Here is a 27120-nt window from a genome sequence, read left to right as displayed (position 1 = left end):
ACAATGGAGGGAATGAAGGAGACTGAGAAGGGTCGATCTGTGAGGTAAACGGGCCCTGGGTAATGGGGTATTTCCATAGGTGTAGATATGTGTGGATAATACTCCAGGAGCAGGACAGACTGAGGTGATTCCCACTCCTGTGAGGGAAAGTACAAGAGCAAAGCAATGGGGGGGGGAAAGAAGGGGATGGGGAGATCTGTGAGGGACACTTACACATATTGTGATTCCCCAGGAGAAGGAGGCAAGAGACAAGCAATGGAGGGAATGGGTTGAGGGGTGAGGGACAGCAGATATTTGGGGGGATCTCTCGGCGCGTGTGGGAGACAAACAGGTAAATGTAGTGGGCGGAGCCAGAGGTGTGAGGAGAGAGAAAGGCGCGCGCTCCTTGTCTCTCACACACTCGCTCTCATTGCGGAGTCAGGGGCTTCCACCAGTAGCTCTACAGCCTATTCCATTCAACTCTAGTGCCGGGGGGATAATACGAGTCTCCTCACACCATTAGTCTGTGCCACCGGCTCAGCATCACCCCCTCCTCCTTCCAACCCACTCCCTCCTCCTCCCTCTCTCTGTTCTGGGAAACGAGAAAACAGGGAAAGAAAAGCGGGAGAGGGGCGGGGCCGAGGCACAGAGAGAGGCTGAATACACTGGGGGCGGGAACAAACGCGTGCTCTGAGGAAAGAGGGAGGAGCCGGAGGGAAAATTGTCTGTCAGGTGAAAATCGCACCGACGCGCGACTCTGGACACCGAGACACGGACACTGTGCGGCTGGAGGGAGAGTCACGGGGGACACGAGTCTGTCCTATAAAACGTCCCCTGACTGAGCCTGTGTCCGGGGAAGCCCCATCTCTCCCCTCTCTGTGGGAATCTTTATCCTTTGCGCCTTGTCTCGGGGGTGAGGAGGAGGGGGAGGAGGAGCCGATAGACTAAACGTTTCTATTGGACAAGGAGCCACGACACCCCCTGAAATATTTGCCCTTGTGCCATTATTTCCATGCTGAGGGGACCCCCATTTTCCTGTGGTCTCCCCACTCCCCCCTGTAGGGCCCCAGCAAGTTGCATCTTTTATTAGGCCTTATCCATCTTGGGGGGGCTCTGCCCCCTCGCCGTCGACCCCGGCAAAATGAAACCTCTGGAAAAATTCTTGAAAAAGCAAAGCTCTCATCTGTCCGGACCCCGACACCTGCACAGGCGGCAGAGCGTCTCCAAAATCCTCCCTTCTTTCCTGAGGGACACTCCCGGGGACTCGTCTGAAGGAGAACGATGTGCAGAAGATCCATCAGGTGGACCACCGCCCCCACCGACATCCCACGACTGTCTCGACCTGCCAGATGGACTTCGTTCCCCTCTTTCTTTTTCTTCAGATGAACTGTCTCCCTCTGAACCCCTCACCCCACCACCAGGGTCTGTAGGCTGGACACTTTCTCCTCCTGGTCCCCTGCTTGCCCCTGATACCCCTGAGGCTCTGCTGGGGAGGGTTCTGGAGCAGCTACTGAGTGCACCTAGGCTAAACGAAGCAGCAGGTAAGAGGAGGCCCTGTTGTCACCAACATCTGGGAACGTGGCGACGTTTAGCACTAGCATCGCTTATGCAAATACTGCTTGAAACCAAAACGTAGATCCTAAGGTAAATCGTTTGGCACCTGCTGCAGGTCCTGTCAGGTGATGGCCATGCAGTGTTCAGCATCTCTAACTAATTCAAGATATGTTGAGCCAGCACTAGGGTTGTTACTAGCACGGCCATCATCTCCAAGGAGCACTTTGCATTTCTGGAGCTGACTAGGCCAGAGATGCTGAACGAGGCATTTTTAAGGATCATTAAGTCAGACACGAGCCTTTCCATGTGTATTTGCATTTTCACTCGTCTCATTGATTTCTTATTTTAATTGAACAGCGACAAGGGTTGTTTTTCTTTTTATAGGTGCAACAGAGGCTTTACCTAAAAACTGTATACTGTGTCTAGTGTATTTGAGGTCTAGCACCTATTTTTCAGCACTAGCGATTGACATATAAATCATCTCTGACTGCACATAAACAGCTGCAGTAATAACAAGTGATGACAACAGGAGCAGTGAAGGAAGCCTTGGGTAATATACTTTGGCTGTACAAGGCAGGGTTATAGGAGGCCACTTTTAGTATGAGGTACCTGGCGAGGGTAAACTGTTCTATGAAAGCCATTTCAAGCCAGTATTTATTTTTAAATGGTTGATGTTCCTCACCTCCCTAGGTATACAATTTGGTTACGTTTTAAATGCTGAACCCTGGGGCCTCTTGGACCTTAAAAGTGAAGGATATATTGCAATAATGTTAAAGCCAAGACCTGTCTGGTGAGATCATCAGAGATTGTGAGGCCACGTGCCTAGGTGTGGTTGAGTAGATAACTGAGCATCACCATTCTTGACTAGGAATTTTACCTTCATAACATTGATATGCATTTGGTCATCTGTGATTGGCACCACACTGTTAAGCTGGCCATACACGTAGAGATCACCAAACAAGGGGATCTCTCCCCGATATGCCCACACTGAGGTGGGCGATATCGGGCTGATCCAATTGTGTGCCCTAGGGCCCAATGATCCGATCATAATGTAGGCAATGCAGGCGATCAGATTGCAGGACTGCATCAACGAACAGATGCGATCCGACAGGATTTTAACCCTGCCCGATCGACATGGCCAGATATCGATCGGGGAAGCCAGTCGGAGGGCCACATACACGGGCCGATAAAATGTCAACTTGGTCTGTCGGAAGCTTTTACCGGCCCCTGTATGGCCAGCTTTAGAGCTGACTAATTCAGAGATGTTGAGACTCACTTCTAGTTCTAGTCTCCTACATATAGCAGTTCTTCTCTTTATAGTTTCAGTCTCCTACATTAGGTGCTGTTATATGAAGGTTGCTGTTTCTGTAGCCTTAGATTAAATATTCGTTTCTCTGATTTAGCCACATTGACCATCATGCTTCTTCTCGAGGAATGGACTCAGACAGGGCATTTATCATTGTTCTTCTAGGCATGGGTTGAGAAAGGGATGCTGAGCAATTCTACATTGGTCTTATATTTTGGGTTCTGAGGCACACAGGATTATGGAGTTCATGTACAGAAGCTTTGATTGATCTGTTTGATCACTTCCCAATATGTATTCTAGGCATGGCAAACCTAATGATTTATAGGACTAATGATGTGAGAATTAATGGGCCTAATAACCTCTAGAATCTTCTATATCATGAAGGCTAATTGGTGGATTTCAGAACAGCTAAGCTTAAAAGTGGCCATACATGGGCCAATAAAAGCTGCTGACTCAGTCCTTCTGGCTGTGTGGGACCATGATTGGCCTGCACAACTGATATCTGGCTGAAATGATGCAGATATAACGGGCAGGTTTGAACTTCCCATTCAATGAGGACTCTGTATGATCCTATTGTTACCCCCCAGGCCATTGGATTGGCCCAATTTGGCCTAGTTTGTGTGGCCATATTAAACCCAGATCCACCTGTTTATCTTTTTTTTAACAAATGAGAGGTGGCAGGGTATGGGCAGCGTATGGCGAGGTCGCCAAAGCAGATCTTTCCCCCAATGGCAGGGCAATATTGAGCTAATTTGATCATTTGGCCTAGGATTACATCGATTGGAATAGGCATTAATGGGACTAGGACCACATCAACTAGCCGATGCGGTCCTTGATTGCAGGGGGAAACAATTCCTGTCCCATCGATATTTCTACAATTTTGGGCCAGATATCAGTTGGGGAGACCATTGGAAGGTCCTATACACAGGCAGATAAGCCTTGGGTCTAAAGGACCCAAACTGACAGCTAAAATCTCCATGCTTATGGCCACCTTAATGGAGGCAAATGTTTGTACAACTTCAGCTGCTGTTTGTTTGCTGGGAGCCAAAGTTTTACAGCAAAGCAATGGATCCGACATATCTGAGGTGTATACTTAAAATTACAAGGTTGCTGCACATTTAGGCCAGGTATGAATGAATAAAGAAATCTGCCCAAAGAGTGACCAGTGGATAGCAGAATTGGCCTCCTTGCCCTCTTTACCCTGATGTAAAGCTAACATGCCATTAAACCCAATAATGCTCCTTGTTGGGGATTAGGGATGACTTCTCTTGTCTGACATGGCATCTTTGTTTTTTTTTTTTTTCTTTAGAATTCACCTTATAGCAACTGTTTTAAACAAATGGTTTAATTATTTCTGGTATTTGGAGCATGTCAGCTCTAGGTTTGATTATTTCAGTGATTCAGAGCGTAAAACCTCTCGGTTTAGTTATTTTTTGGGTTCAGAGCATGACACCTTGAAGAATGGCTATTTATTGAATCAGAGCATGTTATCTCTCTGGTTATTTTTGGAATTCCACGCTTGGCACCTTTAGGTATGGTTAATTCATCAAAGCATGTTATATCTAACTATGGTTTGATTATTGATTATACATTCATTCAAACCCTGTGATTATCACATTATTCTGTCATTGTTTCCAAATGCTTGTAGTGGTTACATGGATGGAGTATCCAATATCTCCTTGGGTCTGAACTTGGAGAGAGCTGGGCAAATGATTATGACTAGGCTTCACTAAAAAACACAATATAATCTCAACAATAATAAGAATTAATACAGTTTAACCACATTTAATATGCAGTCAGCTAAACCCTGCTAATTGGCTTTCTGGTGGTCTGAGAATTATCGTTCCTGACACAAAAATTGCTGCTTAACTTCAGACGGAAACATTGATTCCTTTTGAGCTGCATTTTGCAACCTACTAGATGTTCTCCAGTAGAGAATGTAGATGAATAATAGATAAGAGTTGACTACTCCATATTCATATCTTTTGCTCATCAAAGTTCAGCAGTAATAGCTGTGGCTTCAAATCTTGACCTTGTAAAGGGCTTCACAGCAGGCATGTCAGGATATAATTATACATTTAAACAGCCCCATTCTTTCATCTTTGATTATCCCAATATGTTTTTCTAAATGGAGTTAAGAGCCTTGCATAAGCGGCAATTGTTTCTCAGACTGGTTAGCCCAAACTTTATAGCCAGTCTTGTTCTAAGCAACAAGGTGAAGATGATGTCTGAATGCCTTGGGATGTTGTCTTTAATAACGAGGGGTGTGAACAGGGCCGTATAGAGCCACTGTCATCGAAAGAATGTGGCCAAATTGTAGCGGGTTTTTAATTTTCAGTATAAAATTTAAATTCAGTCGAATTCAAATTAAGATTGAGTTCTCCTCGGAAGATGTCTACCCTTTTATTCAAGGAGCATTGCCTAATGACTGTAGGTAGGGTTGGAAATCTCCACATATGCCATAGTCTGTCCTATTCTGCAAACAGTAAAAAAGAAATGTCCAGAGGATGAGTAAATTGTGTTTTTTAAGTGCTGCTTTCTCTTATGCCACATAATGAGAAGGCACGTTGCTGCTAGGAAAGATTGAGGACCAAAGGGAAATAGTTATTTATACAATACCACTGAGGTCATAATTATGAAGTAGCCGGAGCTCAGAAGGACTGTTGCTGGCAGACAGCCCATTGGATCATGGCACAAGTGTCAGGCACAACTGAACAACAACAAATGCAGCCTTATGGGATTTATTATATTCATGTCCTCTATAGAAGCTTCTGGAGCTGGACACTTTAACGAAGGTGACTGTATGTACGTGAGGAGTAGCGGATCACCTATTCCTACCACTTGACTTCATTAACTATGAGAATAGTTTGTTCTGCTCATTGCAACATGATAAAGCGACTATCCAAAAGACAGATCTGGTTATTATTACCATCCCCACTACACATAAACATATTTACCCCTATCAGTAGAATTTGCCCTTGTGAATATCTCTCCAGCCCACCTGTTGCACTTACGCCTCTTTACTCTCTGACCTTATTAAGTGTTTATTGTTTAGCCAGGGAGAATATTCACTAATTTGTAGATGAAATTCTACCAGTGGTTTTCTACCAGTGTTTAGGCTCCCCACTGAAATAACAAAGCTACAAATTTATCAGAATTACTGTAAAATATAACAATATAAGAAGTCACTGAGGATATAAATGCTCGAGTGCTTATATTGGTATTGGAACTCCGAGAAGACTCTAATATCCTCATATTTTACAATTATTATACATGATTATTTATAAGGCACATGTTTCAGTGAGTTGTGTAACACAGATTAAATCACTTAACCCCAATTATAATGTATGGCATCACTAAGCACTGTTTATATAGTAAATGATGTGCCCCCCTGTTATGGATATATAATATATGGAATATATTGATATATATAATATATGGATTGGATTATAAAATCACCTTGGGGTTCCATGACCATATAAAAGCATGTGGCCTTTTATACGGGTCATGGAACGCCAAGGTGACTTCTGATATCCTCATATTTTACAACAGGGGGCACATTATTATGACACTACACAAGTATCAGCAAGTCATGGGACTTAATGACATCACTAGGCACTTCTTCTAACTGATGACATCAATAAGCACCGTTTATAAGGATATCATTTACAGTTTATTCATACTTCATGTTGTTGATGTTTTTCGTAGTCGAAGAAATATTTCACCAACGCCACCTGCCACTTTGTTACCGCTGCTATTGTTCTACATACATCAGTTTCACCTGGGGTTTGGTGAGCTGAGTCATAGATGGGAATTGCTGCCTTATTTGATAAGGGAAGAGCATATAAATAGCCATAGAAACTGGGCCCTTGCCACACACCTCGTTTTTCTTTTACAGCTGTACACGGCACATAGATAGAAGAGGACAGGTAGTCACTGTTGCTCACATTAGCAACATAGTCTAATTGCCTTTATGTACTAACTTCCCTCCCCTTGCACTATATAACCCGGCCTTCTATTCATTCCCTGCTAAGGACGTGCGTGCGTAGGCAGCAGTTGTGATTATTCTTCCAAATGCACTTGAAAAGAGGGTGGTATTTAACCCCATCACTCCATCGCATTGCATGCACTGATGCACTCGTGTGAACTCTACGGTGATATCCTAACTACTGAGTATCAGGGACAGGCCCAGACAACGATCACATAAAGTCATTTACTGACTGCTGATTATCTGGCTGATAGGTTATTTGTGTAGAAGCTTGGACGACCCCCTTTATTGCTGGGACAGACAGACGGGCATATTTTTGTTTTTATTAATGAATTCTGCAGTGTTAGACAGGCTGTGGCAGCCCCAGGTTTTTCCATAATTAAAGTTTTAACATAGAGAGTATGACATGCAGAGACGCATTACGTAGATCTGTAGAAGATAAAATAGTCAAGGCAGACGGCATTAGTGTGAATGACAGAACCACACTTTACTGGATCGAATGTAGAAACGCTACCCATGGATTTGGCAGGGATAGATTCTAATGAATCCCAATGGCACAGTGAAACACAATGAGCAATCGAGGGAAACTATTAATTATTACATCCATTTATGAAGCCAAACTTAATGTAGCTATAGAGCAAGCCAGATCTATTTGCAAAAGAACAGTGCAAATATAAAATACAATGTTAGAAGATTTTGGAAAGATACACAAAAGCGTTACCTTCCCAACACTAGACTTGACCCGAGACTTAAAAGGAGTATTTACATAATATATTCTGCCTGGTATTATTATAACAACTGAAATTAAGTCGAAGGTAAGGACACAACACTGCAAAGTGAGCCCCAGTTTCTCCCTAAATCACTGACCCCTGTAGTGATAAAATTATGCGGAGAATTGGGTTTAGGATGCCCACCAAAAGCCACAATGCTTGCTAACCATCACCCCACCCACCAATCATGAGAGTCTTTCATCATTACCTAATATATTATGTGAGATGTTTCATTATCTTTGCACATTTTTCCAGCTCAGTAATATTCTTCCCATTAGCTAGAGCCCCAAAACAGCGCTGTATACTTGAGACGAGATCTTAGTAAGTCTTTATAAAGGGTCAAAATGAAGGCCTTCTTCTTAGGCAAAGATCTCAACAGCCACCAGCTAAAGACAAACATAAAACCATATATAGTATATATATTCCCTATGCAAAGCCCTAGAAGCTGTTGAGCCCTCTAAATTAAACCAATATAGCTGACTTGGTAAAGAGGGAGTGCTAGAATTGTTTCTGTTGCAGCTGTGTAACATGGAAGCTCAGTTAATTGTATCATGCCATTAACAGAGAGGTGGGAGGGACTATATTTTTATTTACAACCATGTAGTTGAGTAATCCTGGGTGTGAACAGACGAACGCTGGGCTCAAGTTCCAGGTGCAATATGTAAAAAACAAAAAAAACAGGTGCAAAGAGTCATGTGTTTTGCCGGGAATACACCTTGTGGCCCCAGAAGTCTTTGTGCTAAAATGGGGTACAGCGAATTGCACGGCTCTGTATGTGGAGCTGCATGTGATTGGAAGAGCTACATACAGGTGGGCAGGTTTAAAAACCCCTCTGGACTCGTTGATTCTATCCTTGCCCCGACACCAAGAAACTTTGTCCAACTCTGGACAAACTAAGTGCCACATATGTTTTACCACCAGCTATTCACTTTATCAGTGATGGCAAAGCATTTCTAGAAGATTAGTGGTCCACATACGAGGAAATGTATCACAGGCGGCTAATCTCTGGGTGTGCCATCAGTCTTAAGCTGGCCATAGACGCAAAGATCCGATCGTACGAATCGTGGATTCGTACGATTTTCGGACCATGTGTGGAGAGTCCCAACATTTTTTGTCCGTCGGAGATTGGTCATTTGGTCGATCGGACAGGTTAGAAAAATTCTGTCGCCTACCGATAATATCTCTGCGTGTATTGCCGATCGTACGATTTTCAGAGGGAGACTGTCACCAGTGTTGTGAGACATAAGTATCATACGATTGCTGTCAGGGGCAGAACATTGGCTCATCTGTTCTATTTGATCGGAATGGTAAAGACTTTGATCTGAATGGTTAGTGGAGGGTCGGGAGATGGGAAAGTCCGATCGTACGTTGATTCGTACGATCGGATCTTTGCGTCTATGGCCAGCTTTACTCGCCTTAACTAGCCCAGATTGGCTGCTATGATGTCATTGGAGGGGGCGAGCATGAGTATGTTAGAGTGTTATTAGGTGGGCTGGGATGATTTCCGTTGGTTGTATTTTGACTTTCTGGATCCTTACTGTAAGATGGAATATCAGGCAGTGTCGGTGCAACTGTTGCACGTAGGAAATGAGAGGCAGGCTCAGACAGGCACAGCTTTATATGAGATGTTCTCAGAGATACGGAGTAGAGTTCTACTGCAAAGGATCAATTGTTTTTTGGGTGGGATTTTCCCAAAGTAGTTTTTTTTTTGTATCCTGACAAGTGACGTGGTAGCTACTGGTTTCTATGCAATTCTTTGTGTGTTGCAATTTAGTGCAATATATTCTCACTAGGCTCATTGCATGCATAGCTTCTCTCTGCGGGGCATATTTTGGCTATACCAGCATATACTTTTCATATATGTCAATGACAGAAGGCACAGTGGGCATTGCGCATGTCTCAATACAGATACAATAAGTCAGCAGTGAAATGTTATGTGTGCATTGGCCTATGATTGAGGTGGGCAACGCCACATTTTACTATTGGAGCATAATAAGGACACCTATTGGGCATCATGGCTTTTGTCTAATGGGATTGATTGCTTTACTGGTATAGGCTAGACGTTGCAGATCTTGGCCTGCAGAGGATCCACTTTTCTACACTACTGTGCACCTGAATACATTGCCGTGGCTCAGGTGCAGGCAGACACCGTGAATTTGGAGCAAAATTCAAAATCTCCCGGTGCCGAAATCCGCCGTGTTGGACTGCACCTGAGCCGAGGCATCGTATTCGTGTGCGCAGGAAAAGCAGCAGCGGAGGAACGGATCAGCAACGTTTGGCCCTAGCCAATGGTTTTCCTATGCCTTCCAGACATTGTAGTGATGGACTCAGCATGGAATGTGTAGGAATCCTGTGTTGTTCTGTAGAGATCTGTATTGGGTGCGTCTCTGCTATTGGGACACATCAGGGCACATGGCAGCCCATATGTACACACCTCATGTTTCTTAACTTCAAGATCAAGGAGTGTGCCGCATTCTTTGTAGGGAAAGACTCTGTTTTGTGCCGGAGGAGGCAGGCGTTGGCAGGAACAGCGGAAAGAGAAGACCACACTTTTGCTATAGTCACTTATAGGCGCAACACCAGGGCAGTTACCCTTACTAACCAATCAGATGTTTTCTTTCATTTTGTAGTATCTTCAAAACAAAATTGCTGATGTGTTGCTATTGGTTAACTGCAATGGTGCACTGTTGCACCCATGTTATTAAATCACCCCTACTATGTGTGAACAGGGCTGGATAATATATAGTGAATAAAGTACCCCCTCTTGTAAATTAGAAGGATATTATAAGTTACCGAGGAGTTTCATGACCATATAAAAGTACGAGGCCAAAGGCCGAGTGTTTTTATACAGGACATGGAACTCCGAGGTAACTTCTAATATCCTCATATTTTGCAACTGGGGGTACTTTATTTATTATAATACACACGTTTCAGTGAGTCATGTGACATCAGAACTCACCGTTTATAACTGATGACATCAGAACTCACCATTTATAACTGATGACATCAGAACTCACCGTTTATAAGGATATAATTTACAAGATATTCATGGCTTTTGTGTATTATATATATATATATATATATATATATATATATATATATATATATATATATATATATATATATATATATATATATGTGTGTGAATTATGTTTCTCTCTTAACCCTATTTTTCCCACCTCCCCCCATACTTTACATTCACCTTTCCCTGTCTGTTATTCCATTTTGCCAGAATTGGCCCTGGACGACTTTATCCTCACGCACATGCTGTTTATGCCGACAGACGAGCTCCTCCTCCAATTACAGCAGTAATATCCTTTTGAAAGGCTGACGTTCTTCCTGTAGCGCCCCGCCAGGCACGCATAGGTTTGGCGTGCCTGATATGTCACATGAATGCGTTTATGTGTTTTGTTAGAATGATGCACAATTGAATTCTGTAGCTGATAATGATTACAGGCCACACATATTCCCTTGTGCCAAAACCCTGTATGTCAGTTCCGTGTAAAACACATCCTTGAGTCTTATTTTCCCAAAATCCAAAGCTCTGCTGCTGGCATCATGTCTGCTTTCCTTAACAATGGCACTTTCTGCGGCTGCAGCCGATACACGACTCCGACGTGGGAAGCGAGCGACCCTCTTCAGAAGAAGCAGGCTGTACTCTCATCCCTTTTACACCTGCTGGATATTTACAAGGACGCTCTGCAGGAGGAGGAGAGGACGTTTCAGCTAATCAAGGTTAGTCGTGGCTCTGCGTGGTATCATAAAACTGGGAAGCACATCGCTCTGGATGCAAAACATTGGCATACATCACCAGGCATGGGGGGGGCATTGTAAACTTGTTTGCATAAGGATACATGGAGAGATATATGTATAATAGAAGATTTTCACATTAGTCCTATCCATTTATTATTATTTGTCATCAGTAAATAGTAGTAAATATGGCAGTTGTGGCCTAAGCAGAAAGAACAAAAACACAACTAGCAGCGTTCCCTTAACTTGTCATTGTTTCAGGACTGGTAACCAGGTGACGATCACAATAGCAATGAAACAATGACACTAATAAACTATTTATTGTATGACATATGGCTGCCACTAGTAGCCCTTATACAAAGGGTATTGCTTGGCAGAATGTAGATGATGAAATTCCCTGACTGTGTCTCATAACATTTTTTTTTGAATTGCCTTTTAGGATTTCTATGTGTTGGTGATGAGGGATGCCCCGAATTTCCCACAACTGGAGGGGAGCGTCATCCGCTTGCACAGGCTTGTGGAAAGTGCCGAGCTCAGGTGACATATCCTATTCTCAGGTGGCATATTACATGCATATTATATAGTGAATAAAGTAGCCCCTCTTGTAAAATATAAGGATATTATAAGTTACCGAGGAGTTTCAGGACCATATAAAAACACAAGGCCGAGTGTTTTTATACAGGTCATGGAACTCCGAGGGATATTTTGCAACTGGGGGTACTTTATTTATTATAATACACAAATTTTAGTGAGTCATGTGACAGAAATGACATCAGAACTCACCGTTTATAACTGATGACATCAGAACTCACCGTTTATAAGGATATAATTTATATATATATACAAGCATTCACTGGAATTCCTGTTGCAAATGTTTACTAACTCATGGCAAGTAGCTGGACATTTGCTTTCAACTACTAGACTAAAAATACCAATGGCTGCTTGGCTGATACAGCTTACTGGCTTGGGAAAACAAAAAAAGCGATCCGTACTCACTCATACTGCTATATACTTATCACCACCTTCCCTTCTACAGGCTTACAGATGACAGTGCCACTCAGTGCTCAAAGCAAGTCAAACCTCTCTTCCGCCATTTCCGCAGGATTGACTCCTGCCTGCAGCCACGGGTAGCATTCAGGGGTTCAGACGAGAGTAAGTACGGTCCACTACTCCATGTATTTTCTACATCTGTTTTCCAAGTTAACCGTCTATGAGGGTAATGTAATAAATGGTTTACTTTTGATTTAGTAACCATTTGGCAGCTGATCATAAACATCTGCTTATGCTATGGGTTATAGAGCTGGGCACACTTTTTGTATTCCCTGACATTATCTAATAACATTCTCCTGATTCCCTTTGCCCCTTCTTTGTGCCAGTTTTTTGCAGGGTCTACATGCCCGATCACTCGTACGTTACAATTAGGAGCCGACTTTCTGCTACGGTCTCTGATATCCTGAGTTCTGTTTCTGAGAAACTGCAGTATTCTGAAGAACAGGGACAGAGAGAGGAGCCCCTCATCTTGGTGGCTGTGACTAGTGCTGGAGGCAAGTGAAAGTGGCAATAAAAGGGGACGTGGCTCTTCCTTGTTAGTATGAGGAACAGGGGATTGACTGTCCAAAATGTTTAATCAGATACACTTTCCATGTTGGGATAATTACACAACTGGCAAAACTGTGTATGTAAAGCTTCCCAGATATGCTTAGATTTGGTTGTGCAGTTTGGCTGATTTCAGCCGTAGTGCCTGGGCATGTTTGGCAAGTCTACACCATAATCTAGTGATCCTGGATTGATGATTATTTAAGTGGAAAGGAACCACAGCTCCAATTCACTTCTTGCTGTTCTGCTGACAGGTCTTGTAAACAGAACAACAGGGCTGTAGTCGTACACATGTACATTATCCCACTGCTAGACCCCCAGATCCTGTGAATCAGCCCACCTTTAGAGTATACCCTTAAAGGAACAGTAACGTCAAAAAATAAAAGTGTCTTAAAGGGGAAGGAAACCTAGTCAGCGCAAAACCCCCCCCCCCACCCGTTTGTTGCCCACCCTCCCTCCTCCCCCCTGGCCTACCCGTCCCGCTGGGGAAATGTCCCTAACTTGTTACTTACCCTTCTGCGCAGGTCCAGTCCAGGGAGTTCACAGACGTAATCTTCTTCCACGCGATCTTGGGGTGGGGGGTTGGGAGGTTTGCGCCGACTAGGTTTCCTTCCCCTTTAAAAGTAATGAAAACATAATGCAGAGTTGCCCTGCACTGGTAAAACGGCTGTGTTTGCTTAAGAAACACTACTATTGTTTATATAAATAAGCTGCTGTGTAGCAATGGGGGCAGCCATTCAAAGGAGAAAAGGCGCAGGTTACACATCAGATAGCAGATTACCTCTGTCTGTCTAATGTGTTATCTTTTATCCATTAGTTAACCTGTGCCATATAGCCGTTTTTCAATTTCCGCCATTGCTCCACAGCAGCTTGTTTATATGAACTATAATAGTGTTTCTGAAGCAAACACATCAGTTTTACCAGTGCAGGGCAACACTACATGATATTTTTGGTGTTACTGTTCCTTTAATAACTATGTTCCAGGCCCACTGCAAAGTTGTTTCCTAGTTCTTAACTAGAACAATAAATAACATTTTGATATACAAAAATATCAAACCTAAAGCATCCAGTATGAAGAAACGACAATCATTATAAGGACCACTGAAACACTTGCAGTTTCTGTTCTGTTGGCAAAGGCAAGTGGTGTTCAGTGTATATTTGTACACGTACATACATTGATATATTTCTACAACTACAAGCAAGAATGCATAAGTTATCAAGGGACTTTCAGTACAATGAACATGAGAGGGAATCTGGGTCAGAGTGTTAGTATAAGTCCAAGTCTGACAGTATGCTGAACGGAAAGAGGAAAGCTGTTTGTCAGTGTGAAGGAGAAAATAAAAGAAATTCATTTTACACAAATGCTTCCTATGTCTGTGTATGTGACAATAATCTGATAATAAGAGGAGACGCTAAACCTGTTCATTTGAAGAAATTATTTTTTTTCTTGCTTATTTCCACTACTAGCTCAAGGGAGTCTGTGACTGATGTCTGTCAGTGTCTAGTGGCACAGTTTGGGTTTCTTTCATGTTAATCTGTCACTATTTATATGGGTGCTCTATTTAAGTGTCCTTTCTTCTCAGACAAAGTCCTGCTGAAGCCAGATGATGGTTGTATCTTCACCACTCTGGGGATTAACAGTCACTTGTTTGCCTGCAATCGGGAGGAGCTGCGCTCTTTGGTGAGTATTTTCACCTTCACCTGGAAGCTGTCATACTAGTAACTAGGGATTTTGACTGAATACAAACTTTTTGCAGTAGGATCAGGCTAAATCCTATGGCACAGATTTATTCTAATGTGAGTTTTTGAGTTTTAAAGGGGTTGTTCACCATCAAACACTTTTTTCAGTTCAATTGATTTCAGAAAGATCCAACCACTTTCTATTTGTGACCGTTTTTCTAATATTGAAGTGTAAAGTTTAATTTTTCACCTTCTAAAGCTGCTCGGGGGGGGGGTCGCCGACTCTTTAACTGTTCTAAATTGATACATTTAGTTGATACATTTCTTGTGTTTGTCCCTGCTGAGCAGTATCCCTGAGTTTCATTAAAGGCTGTCGTTAGAATTGAAACAATAGTTGATAATCCACAGATACTGTTGAGAAATGTATGAACTTATTGTATCAACTAATTGTATCAACTATATTTAGCAACTTGTAACAGAATTCTGAATCACTGAGCTGCCAGACTGAAACACTAGAGACAAGAACATTAAACTTTAATTTTGGGAAAACGCCCAAAAAAAAAAAAAGATGGAAAATTTAAAAAAAGTCGTTGTTTAAGGTGAACAATTTGAAAACAACTGAACTTGAAAAAAGTGTTTGGAAGGTGTACAACCCCTTTACACTTAACCCTGGGGTACCCAAACATGCACAAGTTTTATAAGTTTTACTAGGTTACGTTACACGCAGCACTTTTTTTTTTGTTTTTAGCTGCACCACTTCTAATGCTCCAGGAGTCTGGCTAAGTCTTTATATACTTGGGATTTCAAGGGTGCAGATTACCCATTAGGGCTTTGGTAGAATCAGGGTGGTCTCTGAAGATTCCCGAGCACTGCAGAGCCTTTTTTGACTGTGGGATTTGGGAGTGTTTGGGAACATTTTCTTTTTAGGGGATGGATCATTTTGAAGTAGCACTCTTTACATGAACTTGTGTTTTTAAACACTGGTTGACAAGAAAGCCAGAGGTTTGCCTTAAGGTGGCCATAGATGTAAAAATTATGATCTTTCTTGGAAAAGATGTTTCCAAAAAAGATTGTTTGTTTCAATACACATGTGCAGAGCTGAATCGTCGGATATACAGGTAGAAACAATAGAATTCTACCTGTATCTGACGATTCAGCACTAAAACTATGGCCGATGTTTGGCCGACGAGCTGACCGATATCCAAGTCTTCTGCCGATATCGGTCGGCTCTTTTCCCACCATACACGCACCGAATATCGTACGAAAATGAGTTTCATACAATATTATCTGTGCGTCTATGGCCACCTTTATTCTCCTTGGATTGTGTATAAGATGGATATATTGCCAGACAGCCTAAAATCTATTCTCTTTGGCATCAGTGATAATGCTGTAGTTTGCTACATAGATATAAATGGCATGATTCTCCCAGGTTCCACTGCCAGAGGAGGTGCAGCTGCCTCCAGAAGACTCCCATATTCACAGGATTGAGGCAGAAGATTTGGCCAATCAACTGAGCTCTTTCCACTGGGAACTTTTCAGCTGTGTGCATGAGGTGAGTGTATAAAGAACAAACCTAACTGTGTTTGTAACCATAAAAAATAGTCATGTATTCACTTGTTTTTGTTCAGATGAAAATGGTAGATCAACATTACCCCAGATATATTCCACCTATGAATTCCACCTATTCTAAAGGTTGTTCATAGACATGAATAACAAAGCAATTATAACAATATAGATCTTTATTAGCAGTTGCCATTAAAGTGCACATTTCTAGGAGTATTCCAGTCTAAGGAAATTGTTAAATTGCTCCACCCTGCTAACAACATGGTAATTGCATGGCCAAACGTATCACTTATCTAAAAAAATCTCCTGTTAATGAGCCTTTGGCTTCCTCAAATCTTGTAAATCTATCAACTGAAAACAAGCAACAATTACTTCTTTCAGCAGACTTTCTTTTTTATTTTTCTTTCAACAACTAATGACAAACCTGTGAGCTGGTAGATTCTTGGTTCTGTTCGGAAAACTAATTTCTATAGTCATCTGCAGTTGCCCACCTTCTCCATTAGCAGTTCTCTTGGTATCTGGAAATAAATGCCTAGTAACCAATAGCAACCAATCAGGTGCTTGCTTTGAAATAGTTGTCAGTAAATGGTAACAGCTGATTGGTTGCTATGAGTTACAAGGCTTTAATAACTTTATATTACTGACAAAGCAGTAGGACTTCTACCATATGACATGAATAATAAATATGGCCATCCATGTTGTAATATATACTCAGGAATGGCCCAATTCATGGTGGATTTTAACGGTAACATTCTATGACCAGTGTTTATACAGTTGTGGTCGCACAACTTATATTTGTCACACCTACATGTATTTATTTATTTATGTCTGTGTTTTAGGTTTCACGACAGGGTGCACCCATAACTAATTCATCATTTGCTTGTACAGGTATGGGACCTATTATCCAGAATACCTAGAATACCTAGAAAATCATATAAACATGAAATAAAGCCAATAGGCTGGTTTTGCTTCCAATAAGGATTAATTATATCTTAGTTGGGATCAAGTACAAGCGACTGTTTTATTATTACACAGAAAAAGGAAATCATTTTTACAAATCTGTATTATTTTGATAAAATGAGGCTTATTGGAGATGACATTTCCATAATTCAGAGCTTTCTGGATAACGGGTTTCCAGTTAACAGATTCCATACCTGTACTGCAACCTGCTAGTAATATCTTTGCATGGTCTAATGTACTTTTATTTATAGGAGAGTATAGATGAAATGATACTGCGGTCACTTGCACTTTATATTTTTTCTTAGAAATAGTTACAAAGATATCTGAGAATTCCTCAATGTTACATTTTTGCAGTTTTCATGTTCTCCAGGTTTCCCAGATTACCGCATCATATTCCTCCCCAGCAGGAAATACTTGATACTGTTGTCACATTTGCATTAAAATTATGGCTGCACCAAATCCACTATTTTGGATTCGGCCGACCCCCCGAATCCTTCGCGATAGATTCGTCCAAATACAGATTCTGAATCCTAATTTGCATATTCACATCAGAGGTGGGAAGGGGAAAACAAAAAGTCACACGATTTTTCTCCCTGCCTCTAATTTGCATATGCAAATTAGGATCCAGATTCAGTTCTACCGGGATGAAATTTGTATTGATTCCTTATGGCATGTGCTTACCTGTACATTGTACAGTCATATAAACATAGTTACATATTCCATCTCTTACCAGAGCTTTGATTTTTTTTTTTTTTCTTGTCCTGGGAACCTATAAAAGGCTGCTGCATGCTCCAGTTTCTATGGTTACCCAAATGTTGTCTTCTTTTTTTATGTACTACAGCTGCTTTCATGTCAATCTTATTATAAATAGCTGCTCTCTGCAACTCTGTGCAATATGGCAGAGAAACCAACCTGGTTAGGATAAAAAAGGGCTAAAATGAGCCAAATGCAATATGCAGCTTAAATAGGTTACATAGGTTTGTCCAAGCATTATTCCATTTGAATGGGAACATGAGCTGTAATGGCATTTTACCCTTTCTTGTCCTTTAAAAAGCCCTCTGTATGTGTAACCTTGTCATGAGCTAATGGAGGTCCGACCAAATCTCCCAGGTAGGTTTCAACTGAAAACACCCACTAGACACATGGGGAGGAGCAAAATATAACCACCCCCCAACCTGCACCCTTGTGCACAACATAGGGTTTGCTTTTTTCCTTTCCAAATTTAGGGATCAGTTTTCCAGTGCAATTTGTCACACCAAAAATCTTAAAGGGGAACTATCGCCAAAATGAAAATGTAATATAAGCTTTAGCATACTGAAATAAGACACTTTCTAAATATAATCAATTTAATATTCTCCATTGTTTTTGAAATAATCAAGTTTATCTTCACTATTCCTCTCTCAGCATCTGTTTCTCTTCATTCTCTCTTCATGCAGCAGTTGGGTGTCAGATATTCACTGACAGTTACATCCAATATATCTTATAGGGGGGCTCCTTTTGCCTAGAAGATGAATTAACGCTCACTCACCAGACATCATGTCTCTCTACATGCAGGATTTGTGCAAAAGGCGTTATTTTGTTAAATTTTTTTGTACTGGAATCAGTTATTTGAGTGAGCTCTAATTCATCTGCTATAATATATAATATAATATATATCTAACTGTCAATGAACATCTGACACCCAACTGCTGTATTAAGAGAGGATGAAGAGAAACAGATGCTGAGGGAGGAATAGTGAACATAAACTTGATTATTTCAGAAATGATGCAGAATATTTAATTGATTGTATTTAAAAAGTTTCTTATTTCAGAATGCTGATGCTTATATTACATTTTCCGTTTTCTCGATAGTTCCCCTTTAAAGAGAGAGATAAAGGAGGGAATGCTTGATTTGACAATGCACAGATTAAAAACAAAAAGGTGATGGGGGGGGGTAAATCTTAAAGGGATTATATGAAATGAAATGTAACCTTCATGCTAAGAGCTAATGTAGCAGAGAGTATAAAATCCGTCCTATTGTGAGACTTTATACCTCCACCTGGGAGAGAAAAATCAGTCCTTACTCCTTGTTAGGGCTCAGATTCAGGGAGATAAGCGTCCGGCGATAAATCTCCTCTTCTTTGAGGCGAGTAATCTCCCCAAACTGCCTCCTGCCGGCTAGAATCTAAACCGCCGGCGGGATGGCACTCGGAGCACTTTGTTTTCCGAAGTCGCTCGAAATTTCCATCCCGGCGGGAGGCAGTTGGGGGAGATTAGTCGCCCCGAAGAAGAGGAGATTTGTCGATGGGCGACTAATGTCCCCGAATGTGAGCGTCTCTCTGTCCTTAGGGCAGTGTCACACGTCATTGCTCCCCTTTCCAAAGTAAAATGAGTTAGGATTGGTAAAGCTCATATTTAGAACATCACTGACTCTTCCATTGTCAACAGGCTGCTCAATTCCTTATATAAGTTATTCTTCTTCTTCTAAAGCAGAACATGATGCAGTGGTGTTTAAACCAATATACGTATGTGTCGGTGGTTTCACTCATTTTCCAAATCTCCTTCATTTTCATAGAAACACTTGTTAAACCCCATGGCATCTGCTGTCTGCTTCCTGCACAAGCTGCTCCCCTGCTGTATTGTGATCCGTGCCGAGAAATGGCCGTGGTTTGTCCCGTGCCTGCTGCCTGTACCCTGGCACTGGTCCTGGTACAACAGAGTAGAAGCAGCTTGTGGAGGAAAGTACAGCAGCTGCCCATGTACAAGAACTGCCTGTGCTTTTCAATAGACATTAAACAGACCATTAAAGGAGAACTAAAGCCTAACTAAAGAAGTAGGTAGAAATGTTGTACATGATGTCTTGTGCTTCTGTACCAGCCCAAGGCAACCACAGCCCTTTAGCAGTAAAGATCTGTGTCTCCAAAGATGCCCCAGTAGCTCCCCATCTTCTTTTCTGCTGATTCACTGATTCACATGCTCTGTGCTGCTGTCACTTACTGAGCTTAGGGAGCCACTCACAATATACAGTACACATAGAATAGAAATGTCACAATATAAGGCTGATTAGTAATTAATACACATAATTACTACATGGCAGCACAGAAACCAGTGCAATTAGCATCAGAATTGAATAATCAGCAAACCTGTAGCATCAGCTTATATTACAGCCAGGGAAGCTCATTTTCTGCTGCTGGATAATTAGTGACGAGCCCTAAGCTTAGCTTCTCAACAGCCAATCAGAGCCCACTGAGCATGTGAGTGTCACAGACACTTTCCAAGATGGTGACCCCCTGTGACAAGTTTGAAGTCCTGGATCATTGCTGCTATTGACAAGCTCAAACTTTAGCCTCGTGCAATAAGTTCTCTATTTAAAATAGGACATTTTTTAGCCACATTCATTTTTAGGGTTTAGTTCTCCTTTAAGAATTTCTTTCAAAAGTGTCGATATCTCTGCAACAGTGTGTCCGAGCATTCTGTTTCAACTTCTGTTCGTGGTATCACACTTTCCATTATATATTCAACCAGCTTTGTTACACCCATGTCTGTCTACGAGCATCACACATATATTTTATTCATTGTTCACTATTTGTAACTGTGCAACTTTTGTCTCCACAGCTGGAGTTTATAGACTACGTGTTTCACCCAGAACGTGGGCGCAGGGAGACGGCCAATCTGGAGCTTCTGTTGCAGCGATGCAGTGAGGTGCAGCACTGGGTCAGTACACAGACTCTGCTCTGCGAGGGGCCAGCGCGGCGCACACAACTGCTCAAGAAATTCATCAAGACGGCCGCCATGTGAGTATATAGAGTGCTGGACACATCTCATTTAGTGTCTACCTTTTATTGCTCTTTGGTTAAACTCACAGGGCTTCAATGTTTACTTTACCAATTGTAGCTGCAAACAGAACCAGGACCTGCTGTCCTTCTTTGCAATTGTGATGGGCTTGGATAATGGAGCTGTGAGCCGCCTGCGGGTGACGTGGGAAGTAAGTGCACATGTGAGACTGCAACACTGACTTGCCTGTTTAATGTTTGTGTGATTAGCAGCTTGTATTGCAACATATGTGTGTGCTTTGTTGCCTTCTAGGGTACTATAGGCAGGGCAAGAAAATACTCGCTGTCAGGTAATAAGCAAAAGGCACATATCAATGCAGTTTGTGTGTAATTCACTCTGCAGCATGCAGTTTATAGGGACTCCCCAATAGTTTATATGAGCCAATTGCACCCACAATCCCTGCTGCACTCGGATCGCCCTGTTGATTCTCCTGGTATGCACTGAGCTTGGAATTATTCTTGACCCCAAAATCTCTGATTCTAATCCATGCACCCAGTGTGATGCTGTTATGTCCCCCGCACATCTGCTCACAGACTTATTTCACTGTATAGATTGCCTCTTGCTTCTTTCAATATATTGTCCATCTTTTAGAGTCACTGCTTTTCTTCACTGGTTTTTCGTGCAATGCATTTTGTGGTGTATGTTCATTTTCTAGATGTTGGTAGTAAAGTGCTTTGACTTGATCCAATGCAAAACATCTAATTGTGGTTTCCTCCTCTTTCTTAGAAATTGCCAGGAAAATTTAAGAACTTGTTTCGAAAGTTTGAGAATTTAACGGTAAGAAGTGGGAATGGATTGTGTGTTGGAGGATCAGGGAATTGTCTATATGAGGGAGGTTATATTATAAGAGGGTGAAGTCATAATGATGTCTGGGGCATGTAAAAAAAAAACTCATCTGCACCTCCACACAATTCTAATTTCCTGCAGTGGTGGTTCAGACTCCCCAGACACATCACACTGTATACACCAAACATTAAAAGGAACCACACACACAATATTCTGCAGGTGGGAACTTACCTTATTCATAATGACTAACCGTTTATTCACCCTCTGATTGGATTCTCTGATGGTGATGATAATAAAAGGGCTAAAATAGTGTCTTTGGTGTAAGATATGCAGGTGTAGCAGAATGTTTTGATGTAACAATATAATACTGGCCTGAAGAGGGTTTAAGGGAAAGTTGTTGAGTGCAAGTGGGGTGCAAGAGATTGGGTAAAAGGGAGCTATAAGGTTGTTCTGAGGGTCTCCATAGGCAGGAAGTGTGAGAGGACATCTGGGAAGTGTTGTCTCATATTTGTTTTTCTTTAACCCTAGGATCCATGCAGGAATCACAAATCCTACCGTGAGATGGTGTCTCGCATGCGGCCTCCTGTAATTCCATTTATACCCCTTATTCTGAAAGGTGAGACATTACTGAACCCAGTGTTGCTTCCTTAGATTTCCCATATATTTCACTCTCCAGCTCCCATTCCTCTGACTCCACAATCATGTCTCAGCATAAAATGCCAATTCCACAAGGGTTGGGTAACTATTGAGCTTCGTTGCAGTGGAACAGAACTTTTACACTGACACTAAATAGAAATCGGTGCCATGAGATCAGTAAACACAGTTATACACGGAGATAGGAATGGAATTGTACACTGGGGTAATCCAAGAGCTGTACACTGAGCAATTATACATTGACACCGCTAAAATCTTACATATTCTTTCATTTCTTCTATTTTTTCCCCCACCAGATCTCACTTTTTTACACGAGGGCAGCAAAACCTTCATCGACGGCCTAGTGAATGTAGAGAAAATGGTAAGTCACGGCACAAGGTACCTTTGGTTTTTCTCTGACTGTAGGAAATTCTTCGTTACTCAGCACACAACTGTGCAGCATGAGAATAATTTCACTCCTCATAGGGGCGGGTACTGATAACCTTAATTATTTGGTCTCGTTGCAGCACGCCATTGCTGAAAAAGTCAGGACGGTGCGAAAATACCGGAGTAACCAGCTACGTAAGTTCTATAGAATTGATAGATAGGAAACAGCAATGCTGAACACACAGTCTCACAGAACAGCTGGATCTATGGGCAGTTTTACAAAGTTATATTGAGTGACTGTACATGATATAGTTGGTTGTGCTGAAGAACCAGCCACTCAGTGCAGAAAGAATTCAGTATGCAACTGCCTGGGGGTACAGGTCAGTGAAAGGGGTTTTTATTTACAGTGAGAGCTGTGAAGCTGTGGAATTCACTCCCTGAGGTACAGCTACAGTAGGGGGCAGATTTATTAAGGGCGTCGAATTTAAAATTCCAATTTTTTTATGGTCAAAACTCTCAAATTGAAAATGAATTATCCAAACACGATTCGAGTTTTTATTCAATTTGAATACTCTGGCCCTTTAAGAACTCGAATTTCACTAATCGCCTCCTAAAACCTGCCGAGTTCATGTATAAGTCAATGGAGAGGTCCAGGGAACAATTGGGTTAGTTAGTAGCCTTCCTGACATTCGAGATTTTTCTCGAGTTTAGTCGAATTCGATTCAAGTTTTTGAGTCGGTAAAATTCATCCGAATTTTAAATATATTTTTTAGAATAGTTTCAGAATTTTGAGTATATTTGAATTTAAGAGAGCTTTAAAAAAATATGAACTCGAAATTCAACCTTTAATAAATGTAAACCTTTACAAAAAAACAACGCCACCACTATTAAGGCTCTTAGTACAATATTGATTTAACCAATGGTCCCCTTTGGAGTTGGGAAGGAATTTTTCCTGGCAGCTTCAGATGAGATTTTTTATTTTTTTTTGATAACGATTCTGATTTGGCAAAATGGTCAGCATTTTTGTTGCTGCTTTTCCAGAGAAATTTACCTGTGACATTAGCTTTCCGGCAAATTTTACAGCACATCCTTCAATGAGGGGATATTATGGGAGAATTGTATCCCTTTCACACCTGACAGCTGTGCAGCCCTTGTTCTCAGGTCTAAGATGATCCTTGGAATTGATTGAGAAAACTGATCCTCTCTCTCTCTCTCTCTCTCTAGTCACTGATACCTGATACTGATCCTGTTAAATGGCACAATTCTCTATCAGCTTTATCTACATCTACATTAAGTGCTTGGATTAAAGTGTGCCTTGCAGGACAGAGAAACGGTTTTACATGTGACCCGCTGGGCCACTAAAATTCATTGATTGACTTTAACTATTTGAGTGGCTCATTGGATCTATGCTGCTTGCTGCCATGTCAACAAAATCTGTGGCATAGATCCAAAGCGATGATATTTGAATTTAGGAGCTGGATGATTGTGGTTGTTGCTGAATCTCTGAGATCTCTGAGAGGAGTGTTATTTAATACTAGTATTATTATACTATATACCTGCACTAGGAGGATAACCGTAGTGTTCTGATTTATATACTAACATACCTGCCTACTCTTCTGTCCTCTCCCTCTGCAGGGCTGGATACAGATGTCTCCCCGACTCATCTGCAAAACAAAGCCTATGTGCGCCAGTTCCAAGTCATCGACAACCAGAACCTGCTCTTTGAGTTGTCCTACAAACTTGAGCCCAATACCCAGTGACAGAAATAAAAGGCAGTGGGCAAACAGTATTCTGCATGCAGAACCCACCAGAGACGGACCTGTGCTATTATGTTGATGCTGTGTGTGCAATGTTGTACAGTAACATACCAGCATCCTCTGTGTGCCCTGGATTGTTTTTACTAAGGATGGGAGAGCCCCCCCCTTCCCATCTTCTGACTGCGTGACCAATGTGTCTACCTCTTAAAGGGAGATCATCTGAAAAACTAATGCTGCCACCTTAAAGGAGAAGTAAAGGCAACAAAAGTTTTTCCCCCCCAGTTTGGACTTCCCTGACCTGTTTGGCTCTTCTTTGGGTGCCTTGATGTTTGCAACTATCATATTGGAAGTCTAAGTAGTTCTTCCTCTTCATTGGACAGCTGGTGAACTTAGCAGCAAAGCAATTGGTCAGTTTGGTGTAACTGTCTATGCTTCAAGCTGAGAGCAAAAGCCTTCATCACCCTTGTCTCAAAGGAAACGGTACACTAATAATATGTTCTACATTTTCCAGCATCATTTGAAGAGGTGCAGATTAGGTATTTATATAGCTTTGAAGGTGGGCAGTATTACTTGTACATTAAGGTTACTTCTTCTGCTGGTCTTCAGTTCTCAATGATATGTCGGACATACATCTCCCAGGATCCTCTGCCCATCCCCAGCTGGTTGGGTGCTACATTACACTGGAAGCTGGCGCTGCCTATGTTTGCTTGAGTTTTGCCATTAAGTGAGTGCTGGAGATTTACAGGTAGACTATTCTTGCACTATAGAAACGTTATAGGATGATACATGATATGATATATATATATATAGCAAATATAGCATATATATATATAGCAGCAGGAGAAGCAGATTGAGAAGTCTGTATTTTGGACAAAAATAACAGCTTGGAGTTAAGGGTTAAAAGAGAAGGTAAAGTTGAATGAATTAAGTGCATTGGGGTATTTTATTGTAAGTATATGAGACATACAGCCTGGTCTGTAATATTTTCTTAATCAGGGAACTAAGGGAGGGCAATGAGGAGATATATCCCCTACGGGTCATAGACTACAGAACACATACATTACACTTTATAAATCTATATATAGAAGTATATACAGAGAGAAAGAGAGAAACGACTGAGCTATAAAGCAGAAGACACATTATTCACACTATGGTACACATACGTGTGACAATTCTTTATAGCCAGAGGCTTGTGTTTGTGTCTATAGATCTGTGGATAGAAAGCAACATTATTTTTACTCATATCTTGTTATTTATAAAGTGCCAACATACACAGCGGGGAGCAAGGAAGATGCGCTACTACACAAGCAGATTATCTTGCGTTTGCGTTTATACTGCACGGAGCCTTACGCAGCCCTGCGACTGATCTTATGAATTTGTGCCCATAGTTCTGCATTAGTGCAGCTTCACAATGGGACATGTTATTATGAGAGAATTCTACATTGCCAAAATGCAACTAAAGAAGCACCATAGGGACGCTCTAGGCTAAAGGGGCCCATTGAGCTGTTTCTTGTTCAGCCATGGGGGGAAAGCCACAGTCGCTATAACTGTACTAATACACACATAGAAACAGGGTCCACAGGTGTGTGTGTGTGTATATACAGTATACAAACACACATATGTACATAGAGATATAAGATGTAAGTGTACAGACATAGTGACAGAGAGAGTCCACTGGGGAAAAACGGAACAAATGTAAATAAGCAGCGGTTCTGTCGGTTTTGTATTGAAAGGGACCTTTAAATGTTTTTATATCTGTATATTATTTTGTTTTTTGTTTGTTTTGTAATGGCAGAAGGTGGAACTTCAGCACTTAACAGGCAGACAGGCCTGGGGACAAACACTGGAGAGGCAATAAAAGAAAGCACTCAGCATTTAAATGACATTGGTCTCCTTGTTGTAAAACTCGCTTATTGCTGCCATGTTCATATCATGGTTTGTGTGTCAGATCAGCAGCACCTACAACTGCAAGGTAAGTTCTATTTACTGCCCTAGGAGTGGGCCATGGCTGCTGCTGGGTGTCTCTCCCCCTGTAATGACAGTGTTGTAGCATTGCAACCCTTACTTAAAGGAGTTATTCACCTTTACATTAACTGTTAGTATGATGTAGAGAGGAATATTGAGTCAATTTGCAATTGGTTTTTATTATTTGTGGTCTTTGAGTCATTTAGCTTTTCATTCAGCAGCTCTCCAGTTTGTAATTTAAGCAGTCTGGTTGCTAGGGTCCAAATTCCCCTAGCAACCATGCAATGATTTGAATAAGAGACTGGAAAATGAATAGGAGAGGCCTGAATAGAAAGAGGAGGAATAAAAAGTAGCAATGATAATAAATGTTTTACCTTACAGTGACCCCCATTTGAAATCTGGAAAGGGTCAAAAGAAAAAGGCACATAATTAAAACCCTATAAATAATGAAGACCAATTGAAAAGTTGCTTAGAATTAGCCACTCTATAACATATTAAAGGTGAACCACCCCTTTAATGAGCCCCACTATAAAGGGCAACTGAAAGGGGTTGCAAAAGAGAGAGAACCTCACAAAGCTTGGTAACCCTCAAACTATCCAACCTCCTGCTCTGCCCCACAACTATAGGATCCATT

General features: G+C 41.6%; 1 protein-coding gene across 2 annotated transcripts; it reads left to right on the top strand.

Moving 5' to 3' along the window:
• Positions 1-185: 185 nt before the first annotated feature.
• On the top strand, positions 186-26404 carry rapgefl1.S (Rap guanine nucleotide exchange factor like 1 S homeolog). 2 transcript variants are annotated; one of them, XM_018237965.2, is made up of 15 exons: positions 194-1520; positions 10830-10908; positions 11182-11332; positions 11787-11884; positions 12384-12499; positions 12724-12891; positions 14527-14624; positions 16053-16175; positions 20740-20918; positions 21019-21109; positions 21685-21735; positions 22273-22360; positions 22695-22759; positions 22905-22959; positions 24400-26404. In XM_018237965.2, exons 1-15 carry the CDS (start codon positions 1121-1123, stop codon positions 24522-24524), a joined length of 1887 nt encoding a protein of 628 aa, XP_018093454.1. In that variant the 5' UTR covers positions 194-1120; the 3' UTR covers positions 24525-26404. The 2 variants fall into 2 exon arrangements, 1 of the variants encoding a protein (XP_018093454.1); XR_005964557.1 differs by lacking the exons at positions 22905-22959; positions 24400-26404 and adding an exon at positions 21211-21247 and having other exon boundaries at positions 186-1520; positions 22695-22737.
• The last annotated feature ends 716 nt before the right edge of the window (positions 26405-27120 follow it).

This window comes from Xenopus laevis, chromosome 9_10S (genome assembly GCF_017654675.1).
Source record: "Xenopus laevis strain J_2021 chromosome 9_10S, Xenopus_laevis_v10.1, whole genome shotgun sequence".
Lineage (NCBI taxonomy): Eukaryota > Metazoa > Chordata > Amphibia > Anura > Pipidae > Xenopus > Xenopus laevis.
Note: the sequence above shows the minus strand (reverse complement) of the source record. Positions and strands in the feature narration are given on the sequence as shown.

Excerpts from the sequence above, each read along its gene's own strand:
- rapgefl1.S (XM_018237965.2), top strand. The coding sequence starts at position 1,121 with ATGAAACCTCTGGAAAAATTCTTGAAAAAGCAAAGCTCTCATCTGTCC. Across the intron at positions 12,500-12,723 it reads ATTCAGGGGTTCAGACGAGA|TTTTTTGCAGGGTCTACATG; the intron begins GTAAGTACGGTC and ends TCTTTGTGCCAG. Across the intron at positions 21,736-22,272 it reads GAAAGTTTGAGAATTTAACG|GATCCATGCAGGAATCACAA; the intron begins GTAAGAAGTGGG and ends CTTTAACCCTAG.